Source organism: Fragaria vesca, linkage group LG3 (assembly GCF_000184155.1).
Source record: "Fragaria vesca subsp. vesca linkage group LG3, FraVesHawaii_1.0, whole genome shotgun sequence".
Taxonomy (NCBI): Eukaryota; Viridiplantae; Streptophyta; class Magnoliopsida; order Rosales; family Rosaceae; genus Fragaria; species Fragaria vesca.
The window spans coordinates 14545570-14564252 of NC_020493.1; the positions used below are offsets into that span (position 1 = coordinate 14545570).

General features: G+C 39.9%; 4 protein-coding genes and 2 pseudogenes across 4 annotated transcripts; 5 read left to right on the forward strand and 1 right to left on the reverse strand.

Moving 5' to 3' along the window:
- The first annotated feature begins 125 nt into the window (after nucleotides 1-125).
- LOC101308159 (protein FAR1-RELATED SEQUENCE 5-like) lies at nucleotides 126-2734 on the forward strand. The gene is made up of 3 exons (XM_004294332.1): nucleotides 126-1390; nucleotides 1654-1767; nucleotides 2351-2734. The coding sequence occupies exon 1, from the start codon at nucleotides 129-131 to the stop codon at nucleotides 1374-1376; it is 1248 nt and encodes a 415-aa protein (XP_004294380.1). The 5' UTR covers nucleotides 126-128; the 3' UTR covers nucleotides 1377-1390; nucleotides 1654-1767; nucleotides 2351-2734.
- Nucleotides 2735-3281: 547 nt separating this feature from the next.
- Nucleotides 3282-5533, forward strand: LOC101308448 (ribonuclease UK114-like). Its single transcript, XM_004294333.1, has 6 exons — nucleotides 3282-3552; nucleotides 3702-3817; nucleotides 3907-3951; nucleotides 4718-4791; nucleotides 4883-4932; nucleotides 5255-5533. The coding sequence occupies exons 1-6, from the start codon at nucleotides 3369-3371 to the stop codon at nucleotides 5347-5349; spliced, it is 564 nt and encodes a 187-aa protein (XP_004294381.1). The 5' UTR covers nucleotides 3282-3368; the 3' UTR covers nucleotides 5350-5533.
- A 2212-nt stretch (nucleotides 5534-7745) lies between these two features.
- LOC101308749 lies at nucleotides 7746-9948 on the forward strand (annotated as a pseudogene).
- A 1159-nt stretch (nucleotides 9949-11107) lies between these two features.
- On the forward strand, nucleotides 11108-13518 carry LOC101309039 (cullin-1-like). Its single transcript, XM_004294334.1, has 2 exons — nucleotides 11108-12535; nucleotides 12625-13518. The coding sequence occupies exons 1-2, from the start codon at nucleotides 11108-11110 to the stop codon at nucleotides 13420-13422; spliced, it is 2226 nt and encodes a 741-aa protein (XP_004294382.1). The 3' UTR covers nucleotides 13423-13518.
- A 623-nt stretch (nucleotides 13519-14141) lies between these two features.
- LOC101299170 lies at nucleotides 14142-15438 on the forward strand (annotated as a pseudogene).
- Nucleotides 15439-15868: 430 nt separating this feature from the next.
- On the reverse strand, nucleotides 15869-17472 carry LOC101309331 (NEP1-interacting protein 2-like). Its single transcript, XM_004294335.1, has 5 exons — nucleotides 17262-17472; nucleotides 16975-17126; nucleotides 16513-16596; nucleotides 16265-16426; nucleotides 15869-16139 (listed from the first exon to the last, which is right to left on the reverse strand). The coding sequence occupies exons 1-5, from the start codon at nucleotides 17431-17433 to the stop codon at nucleotides 15999-16001; spliced, it is 711 nt and encodes a 236-aa protein (XP_004294383.1). The 5' UTR covers nucleotides 17434-17472; the 3' UTR covers nucleotides 15869-15998.
- Between the last annotated feature and the right edge of the window lie 1211 nt (nucleotides 17473-18683).

Below are 18683 nucleotides of genomic sequence, written 5' to 3' on the forward strand. Positions count from 1 at the left end.
ATGGCAAGCCCTTGGCTGTATTCGTTGGGTGTAATAACCACAGAGCCACAGTCCTTTTTGGTTGTGCCTTGTTAGTAGATCAAACAGAGGAAACATATGATTGGGTTATTACATGCTTTCTGATCTCCATGCATGGGAAAAAACCAACTTCAGTGATCACAAATAGTGATGATGCAATAGGCAATGTGGTAACAAATTTGATACCAAAGGCTAGACACCGACTTTGTGCATGGCATGTGGGGAAAAATGGGTGTCAGAATTTGGAAGCTGTGGATACACAGAGACATTTTTTCTATTTGATATTTGCTGGATATATTAATGAGGAATGGGAAAGCGCTTGGCAGTACTTTATGACATTGAACCACCTGGAGAACAATGAATGGGTAACTAGTATGTACAATAAACGTGAAAGGTGGGCAGAGGCCTTTTTTCGAGATCATTTTTTTGGAGGAATATGCAGCACCCAACGATGTGACGAGATGCATAGAAATCTTGAAGAAGGTATTGACTGTTATATGAAGCTGTATGAGGTGTTGCCCCGGATGGAGAAAACAATTGAGCGGATAAGAAATCAGGTTCTACAGGATGATTACCGATCACAGAACTATAGCCCAGTATATGGAAACCACATGCGTTGTTTGCAGGAGGAGATTGGGAAAAAATTCACCCGTGACATATTTCTTTTAATCAAGGAGCAGATCAATTTTGAGTCTAACTTTGTTATTGGGCAGAGAGGTGTTCATCCAACAACTGGTGCATCATTGATTTCGCTGATGCAATATGGAAAGCCTGAGAAGATGTGGATTGTGTCATACCAACCTTATGAAAGCAACCCAACATTTGTGTGTTCTTGCAAACTGTTTGAGTCTGATGGAATTCCCTGTTGTCACATTTTCGCCGTCATGAAATTTGAGATGCTGACAACATTGCCAGAATCCTTGGTGAATAAAAGGTGGACGAAAGAGGCCACTGTTAAGAGGACATTATCAAGTTCTGGTTTGGTTAGTAACATGTCTGTGCAGATTGCACGGTATGGTGATTTGATGGCACAATGTGTTAAAATCTGCCATATGTCTTCCTATAGTGAGGAGGGGTACGATGAGACCAGAGAAGCTCTGAGCCAGCTGACAGTACAATCCCAAAAATACTGGGGTGGAAGTGAGTTTGAAGACAGTGTCCTTACCCAAAGCCAGCCAGGTGATTTGACTCGTCACCCCGAAGAAGCCCGGACATTTGAGTTTTTTGCTGGGTATGAGAAAAGTAAAAATGCTGCTTTGGACTCCAAAATTACTGGACTTCCAGATTTCTTTCAATACTTCAGGCCCTTTCCCAATGTGTGGCCATCTTTGCGGGCATCAGTCGCCAAGGGCAATTAATCTTTGGAATCCAGGTACGTTTATATGTCCCTTCTGTTTTAATGCAATTGTTTTGATGGTTGTCAACAGCCTGGGGTTGGGTTGCATTGTCAAATATTTTGTGTTTCCTTGTGCTGCCCAGATGCTATGTGGTTTTGCACTAGTTTATGCATAGGTGGGAATTTTTTGATGCCCACATTCATGGAGTATCATTGGCAGTATCTCCAGTATCATCATTATTCAATCACCTCAACTGTTTATGATGGGCTGCTAATAATTAATTCATTTATTATTTCAGTACATGGACGTGAAATTAAGTGCAGATTTGCAGATGGGGGCAATGTCAAGGATCTATTAACAATTTTTATGGCTACTCCAAATTCAGGTGTACATACTATCATCTGTTTTCCAGGTAATCTTATATGTTGGGATAGCTTAGTACCCATTTTGACAATTTTGATCCCAAATGTATTATGTGTTCATACTTAATAAAGTACTTTCCATATTAAGATTGTTACTGATGACTGGGTTATCTTTCTTGTTTCATATAACCAATTGCATATAGTTAAGCTGATGCAGTTAAAACCTTCGTCATAAAGTCCATTATGAAAAAATTCTGCATATCAATGAACAAATTGTAATTGGCGCTTTGATGTGGCCATGCTTGACACAGACAAACCAATGGTCTCAGTACGTTGTAACGCAGTCAGCCACTCAACCATGATTGTTGCTCCTTAAATTGTATTTGACTCTAGCTAAAAGCTAAAAAAAGAAAAAAAGTAACAGTCTTACTGAGAGCATTTACTTACTTGGTTAGACACACTTTTCTGATCTTGGGTATAAATCCAGTTTTTGGTAAATTTTTGTTTCCTGTACTCGTGAGGTCAGAATTGCATCCCTCACAACTCAGCTGTTACTTTAAGTGTATGCATTCGCTTTGACTTATCAAATGTACAAACACCAATTTATATGTAAACTTTGGTCTGCATTTTCAGGAAACTGGAAATAGTTCGGCTACCTCCACATCATGCCGTAAACAAGCTTTACTTGAGAACATGTAACTGAGTTGGTTGTTGTACTCGTGTCAGTGATGACTGGTTGGCGGAACAATCTACATGCAAGAGCTCTATTTATTATGAATTTTGGAATCTGCAACGTCTTCTAGTTTTACTTGCTTATTGTGTAAGATAACACAGAAATGTTAGTTCTCCATTTCACTGGTAGTCAGTTGACATTTCTACTTCAAGCTGTTCAAGTCTGTTCTATTCCTCTTGGGGAATGATCTAAACCCGGCTCAGTGAGTTTAACAATAGTGACAGGGACCTTCATTTACCGTTATTTGGTCTGAAGTTACAAGATTACTAGTCATTCTCTACCCGAGGTCTTTTTTCACATTTTCAATTTTAATTTTTATAGAAATTTCAAAATTATGAAAATTACAATTTCATGAATTTAAATTCTATTAATTGAGAATTCCATTGTTTAGATTTCATGATGTAAAGTTTTTTTTTTTTTTTTGAAAGACATGATTTAAAGTTTTAAATGACAAGAATTTGTATTTAGACTAACTTCAGCTGAGGGAAGGACACATATTTTGTGAGGAATTCAAGTAGGAAATTTAAGCTCTTAAATTTCACGATTATTTTCCTATAGAAATTGTTAATTCTACCAGAGAAGAATCTAAATGGGAGAAACAGTTTTAAGAAATTGAAAATTCTTTATTTTTAATTAAATTTCCAGGAATTCACCACCGATCCAAACATACCGTTTATTTTGGTGACAAATACATCTATCCCAAACCGAGATGCAACAATTCTCTGTCTCAATAAAAAAGGAAAGAAAAACAAATTATAATAAAGAAAATCGGTGTGGGCCTTCCGCAAAACCAAAGAAGAAGAGAAAGCCCAAAGAAAAAAGAATATATAAGCGAGTGTGAGCGACGGGGAGAGCAACAGTTTAACTCACAGTGACCAAAGAGAGAAGCAGTCAGAAGCTCAAGTGAGGCACTCGGATATGGCGTGGACTGCGGCGAGGAGCTTCCACATGCCGACGATCGATATGGCCGCACTGCGGACTCGGGCTCCATTAGCCGTCGGCGTCGGCTGTGCCTCGGTGGCCGGCTCCGGCTTGTGGCGATCCTCGATTTCATCCAAACCCTCTTCCCGCTTTGCTTGCTTGGCTACTTCCACCGACACTCGTAAGAGTTTGATCATTACTGATATCATTTGTCCGCGTTTGATTATTGGAATTAGAAATTTAGACAGATTAGTTGTGTTTGGTTAAGGAATTGAATTTTTGAAGTATGGATTTTGAGATTGGGTAGTTTATGTTTGAGTTGGGTTTTAGGAATCAAGGAGGCTGTGAAAACAGATAAGGCGCCGGCTGCATTGGGACCCTATTCTCAGGCAATCAAAGCTAACAATGTCCTCTATGTGTCTGGTTGTCTTGGTCTGATTCCCGAGGTTTGTTTTCGTGCAAGTTTTGTTTTGTCATCAGTTGAATCTATGGATGTTTGGATTGATGAAAGTATGTGTTGTGTGTTGAAATGCAGACGGGAAAGTTCGTCTCTGATGATGTTGAAGGTCAGACAGAGCAGGTATGTTGATATGTTATTGTTGTTCCCCTAGTTGTGTTTTGTGCTATTTAAACCATGTGGGAAGCTGTTTTGTACTTTTATTTGCGTACACATAGTTGGTGATAGTTCTTGATTATGTTACACTTCCTTATGGTGAAAGCTATATCTTCAAAACCAGATATCTTGACCTTTTAATCTTGAAGTGGTGAACACTGGAGTAAAGTGGTAAACAGCCTGTTTGACAATCTGGTAGTCGTTGGATCTCAAGTTGTTGAACAATTTTGTATGGTGTCTCTGTAGAAGAGCACTGTAGCAGTTATCAGGTAGCACTAGTGCAAAACCACACTAGAAAAATTGACATCCATCAATAAATAAAAAGGAAAAAGAAAGAAAAGCAATGGGATCAATGTCGATAAATTTCTAGAGAAAAGATGCTCAAGAAACTCTATTAGTTGATTTAATGGGTAAAACCTGTGTACAAAGTAAGTGGTAATTGAATGAGGGATATAGCATCCTTAACCCTTGATTAGAAAAGTTAGAACCAAGCCAAGTTAGCTGGTAGCACACTTTGTCTTCAAAATTCTCTGCAGAACATTACCGTGGTAATTGTTACATCTAAAAATTATGTTTTCACAGTGCAAGAAAAGCTTACACTATTGCTCTCAAAAACCTTATCCTCAAGAGAAATTACCAGCTTAACCTGTGGTCTGTAATCTTCTAAATAGAGCTCAGTTGATAGCTGTACAGGGCAGTCTTTTGACAAATTTGGGTTTATAAATTATTGCAGGTTCTGAAGAATATGGGAGAAATACTGAAAGCAAGTGGTGCCGATTATTCCTCTGTGGTTAAAACAACTATTTTGTACGGCTTCTTTGTCCCTTCGCTCAAATCTTGATTCTAGAAATTAGTAATGCGGTGATAAGTAGTTGCTTGTTCTTTTCTTTATATGCAGGTTAGCTGACTTGAAAGACTTCAAGGCAGTCAATGAGATCTATGCTAAATGTAAGTTCTAATCATTTTGACGCTGTACCTAGAACTACATGCTTGATTGTTTTTGGCTTTGTTCTGCTGTTTTTCTTCTGTCTGGTCACATTGGCTGTGATTGAGCCATTGGCCTTTGTTCTGCTCATCCTAATCCAATCCTCACCATCCTTGGTTACTCAAGTTGGCTAGCCCTAACACACAGCTATTAAAGCCAATCCATTCTTGGATACACCACTCTTTTATTTTGCCTTTGTGGTTTATGGTTTCAATAGTTGATGTCAAACACCTTTCATAGAACCACAGTACTTGTTCATTCACGCTGCTATATTTTGTTTCGCAGACTTTCCGTCCCCAGCTCCTGCACGCTCAACATTTCAGGTAGCGGCATTGCCATTGGACGCCAAGATTGAAATTGAGTGCATCGCAGCACTATAGCCTCATAATATTCAGCTTATTAGCAGGAACTTAGATGATGTTATAATAATGTAGGAGGTGGCATCCCCTTGAACATCGAGTTTGACTTGTTTATTCCCCCTCACTTGCACGTTGTTCGTTTTGTAACATTGTTTCTGTACTTCACAATTAAAAAGCAATATGGTTTAATGCTTGCTTCATCATAAAATCTCTCAGTGCGGCCAAATTTCTAGCAATATGGTTTTCGGCAAAAAATTGTTCATTGAAATTGCATTAGATTTAAAGTCGGCAAAGATATAGCAAGAACTATCAATAGCTGTGTTTATTTGTTTGGTTTTGCAATGTTTTATGATTTTAACCAGTCTTCCAGACACATGTTTTTGCATACATTTGTTCCTAGATTGAAACACAGGTTAAGTCTCGAGTCTTGAGATCCAAATTTGCGGGTGGAATGGTGCATACTAAAAGGATGCAAACAAGGTGGCTCACATCTTGGCAGCTTATTATACTTCAGTTACAGATTTAGCCGGCTGTAAGTTTGTACTGTCCAAGTTTTCTGAAGTGCAACATATCAGGAAGTTTTCACTTGGGAACCTATCTTTATCTCTTGAAGACCTTGATATAAGCATGTGCAACATGAGAGGTAACATTCCTGATGAGATAGGAAACTTGACCAGCTTGACATTCTTAAACTTTGGAACACAATCAATTGCAGGGATCAATTCCAACTACAATGGGAAGACTGGGGAATCTCCAAGGTTTGTACTTAAATAATAACAAATTGCAGGATTCATCCCATATGAGCTTTGTGGACTAACGAACCTATATGACTTATCTTTGGGTGGAAATCTACTCTCTGGTCAGATACCTTCTTGCATAGGTAATCTCGTTGTAGCTCTAAGAAGTCTGTCATTGGGGTCCAATCTGTTAAATTCCACAATACCTTCTGCCTTATGGGGCCTTGCATACATCCTGCGTCTAAACTAGTCATCCAATTGTCTCATTGGAAATCTCACAGGATATTGGTAATTTGAAAAAAAGTTATTGAGATAGATTTCTCAAATAACCATTTATCTGGTATTCTACCAAGCAGCATTGGGGGTCTTCAAGATTTAGTCAATCTCTCCTTGGCCAACAATGCTTTAAGTGGCTCTATTCTTGGTTCTTCTGGCAACTTGCTAAGCCTAGAACTCTTGGGTTTATCCAAAACAATCTGTCTGGAGTGATTCCAAAGTCTCTGGAAGCAATCCTACATCTGCAGTACCTGAATTTGTCTTTTAACAGACTCGAAGGAGAAATTCCTACAGCTGGACCATTCAAAAACTCATCTGCTCAATCATTTCTCTCAAATGCTGGACTTTGCGGTGCACCCCGATTGCAAGTTAGATTATGCAAGAATACTACATTTAAACCACATTCCACTAAGGCCAGTAGATCCTTCTTGAAATATAATGTTCGTTGGGGACACGAGTTTGAAGCAGTGGGTTGCAAATTCACTTCCAGAAGCATTACTTGAAGTAGTGGATGCCAACTTACTTGGTAAAATGAAAGACATAGATTATATAAGCAAGAGGGATTGTTTGTCATCCATTACGAGATTAGCTCTCGCTTGTTCTGCAGACTCACCAGACGACAGGTTAAATATGCAAGATGCCCTGGCAACACTCAACAAAATCAAGATGAAGTTTTTGAAGGGGTGTGGCTCTGAACCGTTCTAGTGTTCAGCACCCCATTAGTGTTCAAGATCTTTGATTCAGTACCTATCCGATTTTACTGTATGATGTTTCACTCTGCTACTTGGGAATAATTAAGTTGGCATAAACTGGTAAATAGGAATTCCATCTAGCTATTTCCACTTTGAATTATGTTTCAACTTTTCATTATTGACCAACTATGCCAAGGTTGAGAACTGAATGTTTGGTTTGTTTTGAACATATTCTGCTATTATCATCCATCTTCTATTTTCTACTTTGGAATTCTAGGGTAAGCAGATTAGAAACTGAGTATGGTTAGCAATACTGTTTAGCCACAAACATAAATAATAACATGAAGAAAGAAACAGATGAATTCAAAGCTTACTAAGAGGATCAAACGCATCAAACGAGCAACTCCTCCTTCTGATCTGTTCCGTGGGAATTACAAAACCAGAAATCCAGACCAAAGTTTGGGCCGGAACCACAATAGAGAAAGACCAAAGTTTAGACCAAAGTCGTGACCTTTTAGGGATTCCCAATCCCATGACCTAAAGTCCTAAACCTACTAGGTACGTGTGTTCCAAGTCTAAAAGGAAAACAAATATTCTGTAATACTGTTCCTGTATAAAAGGTCCGTAGTGCTTGGTGATTCTTCACAAGCAAAAGCCTCTCCTCGATATTAGGGTTTTTCTTTTTCATCGATTGCTTTTGTAACCAAACAATATGGAGCAGAAACAATGCATCCAGTTTCAAGAAGGATGGGACTATATGGAGAAGGGGATCACCAAGCTGAAGAGAATTCTCGAAGGAGAATCGGAGCAGTTCAGATCAGATGAATACATGCATCTTTACACCAAGATCTACAACATGTGTACTCAGAAGCCCCCTCACGACTACTCTAAACTGCTCTATGAGGGATATGAAGGGGTCTTCGTCGAGTACACCGAGTCGACGGTGTTGCCTACTCTGAGAGAAAAGCACGGCGAGTTCATGCTACGTGAGTTTGTTCAAAGATGGTCCAATCATAAACTCATGGTCAGGTGGCTCTCGCGCTTCTTTCACTATCTCGACCGGTATTTCATCGCTAGGCGTAACCTCGATTCGCTCAAGGTCGCTGGACATAAGAAGTTTAAGGAGCATGCTTATATGGAGATGAAAGAAAAGGCTAAGGACTTTCTGATAGCTCTTATTTTGATGGAACGTGAAGGGGAGCAGATTGACAGAGGGCTGATGAAGAATGTGGTTGATATATTCGTGGAAATTGGAATGGGAGAGATGATCAACTACGAGGAGGATTTCGAAAAGCACATGGTTGAGGATTCCGGAGAGTACTACTCTCGAAAGGCCTCGGTTTGGATTGTGGAGATTCTTGCCCCGAGTACATGGTGAAGGCGGAGGAGGCATTGAGGAAGGAGAAGGAGAGAGTTTCGCATTACCTGCACTCGGGCAGCGAGCAAAAGCTGTTGGAGAGGGTGCAGAAGGAGTTGCTGGTTGTTCCAGGTCCACAGCTGCTTGACAAAGAGGAGTCTGGGTGCCGAGCCTTGCTTCGAGACGATAGGGAGGATGATTTGTCTAGGATGTACAGGCTTTACCATAAAATACCACAAGGGTTGGAACCTGTTGCGGCTCTGTTTAAGAATCATGTTACTAATGAAGGCACGGCCTTGGTGCAACAGGCTGAAGAGGCGACGGCAGCTGCAACTGGCACCAAGCCAGGTGGTGGTGCTGGTGAGCCGGGGCTAGTGTTTATTAAGAAAGTACTTGAGCTACATGATAAGTACATGGGATATGTACTTAACTGCTTCCAGAACCACGCGCTCTTCCACAAGGCCTTGAAAGAGGCTTTTGAGGTGTTCTGTAATAAATCTATGGCTGGGTACTCGAGTGCGGAATTGCTAGCTACATTCTGTGATAGCCTCCTCAAGAAGAATGCCGAAAGTGTAGAGGCCATGGAAGAAACACTTGACAAGGTTGTTACGGTGCTTGCATATTTCAGTGACAAAGATCTTTTCGCCGAATTTTGCAGGAAGAAACTTGGCCGTAGGCTGCTTACTGGTGATGACCCCCATCATGATGATGAGAGAATGCTTCTAGCAAAGCTGAAGCAACAATTTGGTGCACAGTTCACCTGCAAGATGGAGGGAATGGTCACTGATATTACCGTTTCTCGGGATAAACTGAGGGCTTTCCAAGACTTGGGTTGGAGTTCAAAGCTTGGGTTGGATTTCTCAGTCACTGTTCTAACCACTGGTAATTGGCCAACCTACAAAACCTCTGATATTCACCTTCCTGAAGAGATGGTCAAGTGTGTAGAAGTGTTCAAACAATACTATGACACACAACATAAACAGAGAAAACTTTCATGGATCTATACATTGGGTAATTGCTCTGTCAGGGGCAACTTTGAGCCAAAATCTATTGAGTTGATTATGTCAGCATATCAAGCTGCTCTGCTCCTGCTCTTCAACAACTCGGAGACATTGAGCTTTTCAGAGATAGTGACTCAGTTGAATCTTACCAAAGATGAAGTGCACAGAACGCTTCATTCGGTTTCGTGTGCCAAGTACAAGATCCTTGTGAAGGAGCCTAACACAAAGACAATCTCCCAGAGTGACACTTTTACCTTCAACTCCAAGTTCACCGATAGACTGAGGAAAATCAGGGTCACCCCCGTGCCGCCGCCGCAGGATGAGAGGAAGAAAGTGACAGAAGATGTCGACAAAGAGCGCAAGTATACCATTGATGCTGCACTTGTGAGGATTATGAAGAGGGTCATCAACAACTGATCACCGAGTGTGTGGAGCAGCTGCAGCGCATGTTCAAGCCAGACATCAAAAACATCAAGAGGCGCATTGAAGATCTCATCACCCGTGACTACCTCGAGAGGGATCCAGAGAATCCCAACACGTTTAAGTACCTGGCTTGATTTTTACTCTTAATTAGAGCTAAACTTTAGGTTTCTTTGTTCTGCAGTAGCAGCGTTTTGGAACTTCTGTACTTTTTTTTTTTTTTCTCAAATACTTGAGATTAATAGCAATATTTAAAGTTTCTTATATATGTGTCTGTAATCACATCGATGAGATTCTTATATATCTTCGTTTATATATATTCATTCTATTTTCAGCGATGAATCTGCAGCTCGAACTTTGTAAATTGTCAGTTTTAGCACTAATATATATTAAACAATTATGTCAAATCTAGACCGTTCAAGATCATAAAAAATAAATCAATCTTTTGGATCACTTAACGATTACCAAATTTTCTGAAAACTTGCATATGTGATCTTCTTATATAGACCTACAAACTGAACGGTGAAGATGTGATTTTGTGATTGAAAAGTTTGTCAAATACCATATCCCAAAAAATGAACAAAAATAGAGATCTCTCAATGGAAGTGTCATGTGTGTGTGTGTATATATATATATATATATATATATATACTCTCGTCCGCACAACTCTTAAAGTGCAGACGTCTCTCCGCTCTCCACCGTCAGGCGCTGACTACGCATTTTCTTCTTGCCGGAGGATATTTGATTTCCATCCTTATCGTGATCTTGTACCGTCATGATCCCGATTGGTTTTAGAGTAGTTAAGAAAAATTTGGTATAAATTGGTGAGTTTGACATTTTAATGATTTACAAATACATCCTCATTAGCAAAAATTCAAAACATTTTACAACTATATATTATGAGAACCTTCCTTCCCATTTGTTTGAGTTTACAATTTACATCCCTTTTTTTCGGAAAAACAAATCTTTTTTTTTCTATTCCTTTTATTTTAATTTTTTTTTTTTTTTTTTTTGGAAAAAAAGAGGCGGGGAATGCAATTTGCGCCTTAACCTTGCACCCCACGTGGCATAAATATTCACTAAATCCCGTAAATTGATACACAAATAAAAGGAATCGGATATACACAGGAACCAACACGGTGGTTTTTGGGAAAATCTGCCGCACCTCTGCAACCATTAGGGCTTCTCTTCTTCCGCGACCTCTCTCACCTTTTCAGGTATCATCAACTCCCTCTTCCCCCTCTTTTATTCGATTCGCTAATTTCTTGTTTCGATTGAATTTCAGTTGCCCCAAAAATGGGAGCCAAAGTCATCCAATTCGATCAAGGCTGGAGCTCTCTCCAGAAGGCCATCACGAAGCTGGAGAACATTCTAGAGGGAGCTCCGGGCGGCGGTCACTTCAGCCCCAACGAGTACATGGCCGTCTACTCCACCATCTACGATATGTGCACTCAACACACCCCCAATTACTCTCCGCAGCTCTACGACAAGTACCGCGAGTCGTTGGAGGAGTACACCGTTGCGGAGGTGCTGCCGGCGATTGCGGAGAAGCACGGCGAGTTTATGCTCCGGGAGCTTGTGGTGAGGTGGGGGAATCATAAGGTGTTGGTGAGGTGGTTGTCTCATTTCTTTAGTTATCTTGACAGGTGGTACGTCAGGACGAAGAACCTGCCGAAATTGAAGGAGGCTGGGCTTGTTGTGTTTCGCGACAAGGTTTATGAGAAGGTGAAGAGCAATGTGGTTGGTTGTGTGATTGATATTTTAGGGAAGGAGCGAGGAGGGGAGCAGATTGATAGGGGGTTGTTGAAGAATGTGGTGGATGTGTTTGTGGGGGTTGGGATGGGGGGGATGGGTTGTTATGAGGCGGATTTCGAGGAGGGGATGGTTGAGCATAGTGGGGAGTATTATTCGCGCAAGGCGGCGAGTTGGATTTTGGAGGATACTTGTCCGGAGTATATGGTGAAGGTGGAGGAGTGCTTGAGGAGGGAGAGGGAGAGGGCTTGTCAGTACTTCCATTCGAGCAGCGAGCAGAAGCTGGTGGAGAGAGTGCATCATGAGCTGCTGGTGGTTCATGCGCGCCAGCTGTTTGATAAAGAGGATTCTGGATGTCGTGCTTTGATTCGCGGTGATAAGGTGGAGGATTTGTCTAGGATGTTTAGGCTTTACCATAAGGTACCTAAGGGGTTGGAGCCTGTTGGGGATGTGTTTAGAGAACATGTTACGGATGAAGGTAAGGCCTTGGTTCAGCAGGCTGAAGATGCTTTGAGTAGCCAGCAGGGTTCGAAAGGAGCTGTGGCTGAAGTGGGACTCACCCTTGTCAGGAATATTTTGGAGCTCCATGATAAGTATATGGCCTATGTCAATGGTTGCTTTATGAACCAGTCGGTCTTTCACAAGGCTTTGAAAGTGGCTTTTGAGGTGTTTTGCAATAAATCTGTTGCCGGAAGTTCGAGCGCTGAATTACTTGCTGTATTCTGTGATAGTTTACTAAAGAAGGGAACTAGTGAAAAGTTGAGTGATGAGACCATTGAGGAAACTCTTGAGAAGGTTGCTGTGCTGCTTGCCTATTATAGTGACAAAGATCTTTTTGCAGAATTCTGTAGGAAAAAGCTTGCCCATCGTCTGCTGTTTGATCGGAGTGCAAACCAAGACCATGAGACAAGTTTTCTATCCAAGCTGAAACAGCAATGTGGTGGACAGTTCACCTCAAAGATGCAGACAATGGTGAGTTGACCTGTTGTCACTTGTTATGTTTGCATGTTCCAATTTCAGTAGATGTCAAATTGAAATCTGCAACTGTAAATTTCTTGCAGGTCACAGATATGGCTCTGGCAAAGGATATGCGTACCAATTTCGAACAATATGTTGGAACCAACCCAAGTATTAAACCTGGGATCGACTTGACAGTTACAGTTCTTAGAACTGGTAGCTGGCCAAGTTACAAATCATCTGCTCTTAACCTTCCTGAAGAGATGGTCAAGTGCGTTGAAGTGTTCAAAGGATTCTATGGTTCGCAAATGAAAGACAGAAAATTGGTGTGGATTTACTCATTGGGAACTTGCAACCTTATTGGAAAGTTTGAACCAAAACCCATTGAATTGGTTGTATCAACCTATCAAGGTGCTCTCCTGCTGCTATTCAATCATGCTGATAGATTAAGCTTCTCAGAAATATCAACTCAGCTAAATCTCACCAATGAGGACTTGGTTAGAGTGCTTAGTTCACTATCATGTGCCAAGTACAAGATCCTCATTAAGGAGCCAAATACCAAGACTGTTACGGCAGATGACACCTTTGTGTTCAACTCGAAGTTTAATGACAGAATGAGGAAAATCAGGATTCCTCTCCCACCATTGGTTGATGAAAAGAAAAAGGTGACTGAAGATGTTGAAAAAGAGCGGAAGTATGCTATTGATGCTGCAATTGTGAGGATTATGAAGAGTCGAAAAATTTTGGGTCATCAAAAATTAGTCATGGAGTGTGTTGAGATGGTGCAGCACGTGTTCAAACCGGACATCAAAGCAATTAAAAAGCGCATTGAAGATCTAATTTCCCGTGATTACCTGGAGAGGGACCAGGAAGACTCTAATACGTTCAAGTATGTTGCCTGACTTAAGGTACCATTTGAGTCTTCATAGAACTCTACCGGAACGTGATGTGCATTTGTGTAGGGCTTTTAGTAATACTAGGTTTTTTGGGGCAATTCAGCCTTAACTGTCTACTCACTCTACTGTAGTACTCTGGATGCCATGTGCAGTTACTCTTTTGAAATTTTAGATTACAGTTGACTGATGGATATGGTTTTTAAATCAGATATTGTTTTGCAGTTTGTTGTCAATCATAATTATTCTAACCTTTTATTCATGATATTGATCATTGGCTATTTCAAACTGCAAAATCAATATTCCTGGGAATGAATAGGTTAATGGAATTAAGTAATTGGTGTTATATGGTGCATTTGTGGTATATCTGCAAATTGAATGTGGTGTGTTTTTCTCAAGCATGTGAAAAGAAAGATCTTAGGTGGTGCACAGAATTGTTAGAAGATACTTACTTCCTCTTACAATTTGTTTGTCTTTGTCATGTAAGTCATATTGCTTAACATTTATTCTATGCTCTCAGTTAAAATTGGAACATTTTGTGGTAGTCTATAAGAAAGTAAAACCTCAGTTCTATGGGGATATAGATGTCTAGGAAACTTCAATTTTATTTTGTGGTACTTTTTCATTGTTCATGTTATTCATATTGCTTGTTATATCTGTCATTGGCATATGAGTATTAGACTCATGTAGAAAAAAGATCCACCCAGAGAATTTGCTCAATTGTATTCATGTGGTCCATAAATGTGTTACATACAAATACTTCTGTTCTTATAGCTCTAGCACTTGGGAACTGTTCAATGTAAATTTGTTACAATGAACTTCTAGGCTTCTAATTTAAGTTGTAAGACACAATCAAGCTGTATGTTGGTCAGCAAACTGATTCAGAGACTCGATCTATGGCTACAAGATGAATGTTACTTTGAGAGATAACTTGGTCAAGCAATGTTCTAGAGTTTAGGAATCTATCTGCAAGTTATTTTGAGCTGAGCAGATCAAGTTCCATGCTGTTACATTTAGCTCAACAGCATGATACAAGTGGTGCTGGAGTCTGATTGCCAATCAAATTCTTTATGCCCCTCTCCATCATGAATAGAGTTTGGGGCTCGCCTCATTCTTTGCTTCCCTTCCGTATCGAGCTCTAACTTGAAGAATAGGTAAGAGACTGAACTGTTTCAGTGAGTAAAGTACAAGAAGCAACTAGTATTCATTTATATGACAGATAATCGGTAGGAGCTTAAAGAATGAAAACTTGAAGAGATTAGATACATTCAGATCCGTATCAACACGGAATGTAACTGGCACACCGGAAGCTGCCACTATTCGATCATGCATCTAGTCAACAAAGGATGGCAAGACATAGAGTGGGATATCATCAAGCTGTCCTGAATCATCCTATCTTAACCATCCCCAAGAGATGGTCAAGTGCGTTCAAGTTTTCAATGGATTCTTTGACACAAAAGAAATCGAGAAGCTTTCATGGATTTATTCCTTAGGCCCTTGCAATGTCATTGCCAAGTTTGAACCAAAAGCCATGGAATTGGCTGTGTTTGCGACCTGACATATCAGGCTGCTCTCCTGCTGCTCTTCAATTATGCTGATAGATTGAGCTATTCAGAAATATTTGACTCAGTTGAGCCTCACTGATGAGCACCAAGTTAGATTTGCTTCATTAGTCCATTTAGTTGTCGTGTGCTAAGTACAAGATCCTCACCAAGGAGCTAAATACCAAGACTATCTGGCCAAATGACAATTTTATTTCCACTCTAAGTTCACTGATAAGATAAGAAGGAACTAAGACTCCTCTCCCACCAGTTGATGGAAGGACGAAGGTGGTTGAGGAAGTTGACAAAGACAGGCGATATGCTATTGATGCTGCAATTGTAAGGATTATAGAGAGTAGGAAAGTTTTTGAGCCATCAAGAATTAGTCATGGAATCTGTTTAGAAATTGCAAAGCATGTTTAAGCCAGATAATAAAGGAAAACCATACCATGTTCAAGTATCTCGCATGATTGCAGACAGTTGAAGTGTTCACCTGACTTGGGATTTATATGTTGGAAAAACAGGTAACTGGAACATGATCTATACTCTATAGTATGTGCAGCATAGCTAGGATCACCAGGATCTTAAATAGAGTCGAGAATGTAGTGCAATTTCATATTAGAACACCTTTTGTTCGATTTAACCTTCTGAACACGGGTTGGTGTAAGGCAGAGCTGGGGTTTTATAGCACTTAATAGGAGTTCATTAGCATATATTTAAGTGTTCATTTGATAATCATCACAATTTGAATGAAAATATTGTGTTACTGTTTGTTCACACTTGGATGATTTAATGATTTCTAAGTTGGCTGTTTTTCATAACAATGCTTTCATTGGCAGATTACGTTATGTTCTAGATTGATGTCTTATTAGGACTGCTGGTTGAAGTTCTTGGTTGGGTAATGTGTTGAGAATCCTGAAAATGAACATTCATATGATAACAAAAAGTCTTACTTAGGTACATGTACAAAGCTCTTCTGTGTTGAACAGAATTGCAAAATATTTACTTCCTCTGATAATCGTCCCAGTTTCAGCAGCCATCAAGTTATGATCTTGTGTTGTCAGCGACAAGTACTCTACACATAGGGCATGAGCCTTGTCGCCTTAGCCATAGGTCTATGCAGGCCAAGTGAAACAAGTGCCTACAGATGGGAAGTTCTCTGGTATACTCTCCATCCTCCAATTCCTGCAAATATATAAAATTTGACTCATCATTAGTAATAGTCGCTTTACTCGGCAAAAACCAAGACTTTTTGTTTCTCGTGCATGAATCGCCTGCATACAATTTTAGGTTGTAAGAGGTTTGCCTACCTGTAAGCAAATGGAGCAGCAGAACTCATTGTAAGACTCGATGGCATCGCCAGAACAAAATGTACTTCGAGGGAGATTTTGAATGCATTCTTGGGGCAACCCTCTTACTCCAGTGATTTCATAGAGTTCAGAAATCTCTCTGTAAGTCTCCAGTGTGCTAACCTGCTCAGTAAGTTTCAGACTGTCACTTCAAATGGATATATAACAACTACTAGTTATTGGTTGTTTACTAGGAGAGATATACTTACTTGCCAATGATAGGCTTTTAACAGTGCAGAGCTCACCCACTCCATAAACACCTTCCCATTTACCATCCCACCTAAGAGAGCAACCTAAAACATATAAAATGGGTTACATATCAACATCAAGATGAACCTCCTTAATATATTAGAATGACTGTGACAGCTACACAACACATTCACTCATACATGCTTACAACAACTTAAAAACACCGACTAGGTTAAAGTTGTGGGTTTGGCTGAAATTGTAAAAAGCTGCTTTTTTAGAAGCAACCGGAAAGATTACTTAAATTCAAGTATGCTTCAAGATTTGATCATATGAAACTTCAAGAGAACTTCTTCCAATACATTCAACTAGAAGCACTGCTGCACTAGGCAGCAATTTAAAGTGCTTCAGTATTTCAAATTGCTTCTCAGATTCTACCAAATGCTGTCAAAATGTTACCAAACGTTTTTATATTTAACGTAAACCTTAGACAAAGGCTGCCCATCCACTACCAAATCCATAAGTTGAATGGCAGCAACAGCCCCCGCCATACCGCCTATTCCGGCTCCAATAGCAAACCCAGTTTCTGTTGTCTGGCCTTTGACGGCTCCATGTATTGCTCCCACTATAGCTCCTCCTACAAAACCCTCAATCTTTTTAAACAGAGGAAGACACCAAACTTGGGTTGTTAGGTATTACATTGAGATCACCAAGAACAAGCTCCCTGATTTTAGACAAAGAAAGCCTTATACTAACAAAACAGAACACATACCTACTGCAAGAATGCAGGTAAATGCAGCAAGAAGAACTCTCTTAGTGACTCCAACCAAAGCTCCACTTCCTAAACCCTCAATTGTGGTCAAAACCCACAAAGAAACAACCTCTTTAGACCTCAATGCACCCTCCAATAAGCCTGAAAACAATCCCTCACACAAACTAGCCATGACTCAAGTGTTGAGTAGGAACAGAGTAAGAGGCAGACTTGGTGAAGGAACTAGAAGATGAGCTTGAATTTAAAGAGGAGTGCATAATATCCAGGCATTTAAGAAGTTCTAACAATAAAGTGCCACCAATCACATGTTTTATATTATTTTACAGAATGAAGCAGTGTAGCGTCTAGGAACGAGACAACACTGTATGCTATCGACTTGAGCAAGCAACCCCCTATAATTGATCGACATATTAGGCATGTTTTTTTTTCATATTCGTTTCCATTTTTTGGTGAAAATAAAACAATTGCTTACCAAACCTCCCCACCCTAATCAACACTTAATATGCATTGCTTAATCAACAGCATTTCTACTATTATATTCTATTACCATGTGTTATGGTAAGCATAAAGCAAGTAGAAGAACATAAGAGGTTAGCTAGCTAGCTAGTGGAATACCGTAAACTCCTTTCGATTTGGGATTCACATATGTTTCATGATGAGTGCGGCGAGGGCATAGAGGAGATGAAAAGTGGGAAAAATAATCAAAATCAATACTGTTATCATAATTAAGAAAAAATTGTAAGTGCGGAGCATTCATACGAGACTAGTTCAAGAAACACGAGCATAATTAATACTTTTGAATTGAATAACTCTTATCCGAGTTTAGAGTATAGATTCGTGAACATAACATGTCGGACAAGTCGCTATATCCCTTTCAAAATAGTCTTTCTAGCTAGTTTGGCATTGGTTCGATGCAAATCCAAATTTGTTTTCATTGAATGCTTGAATTATTGTAAGACTGAGACCGGACTGTGGGGGTTACCCAGTTACTGTCTACAACATGTTTAAGTTTGCAGACTCTATTCATTGTACAATTAAAATTGGATTGGTTCCATTGCTACTTGAAGCCAGAGGACCCCATAGCTATAGCTATAATCCCCAGTTGCTGGTTATGACTTATGAGTGATAATCCTTTCCTGGTTGTAAAAGGACAAGTTTGGCATCCATCCATTATAGGGAATTCTTTATGGCACAGACTCCACAGAAATGAAGGCCAAAGTGATAGAAGAAGGAAAGTAAGCAAAACCAGGTGCTGGGATAGGGAGTCGTATGAAAGCTTCTGTGGGCTGGGATTTGAATCGGAAGAGCTGAGGGTGAGGTGCTATAATTGCTTATGATAGATATGGTAAGATATTAATTGGAATGACAGATATATATATATATATATATATATATATATATATATATATATAGTAGTAGAGA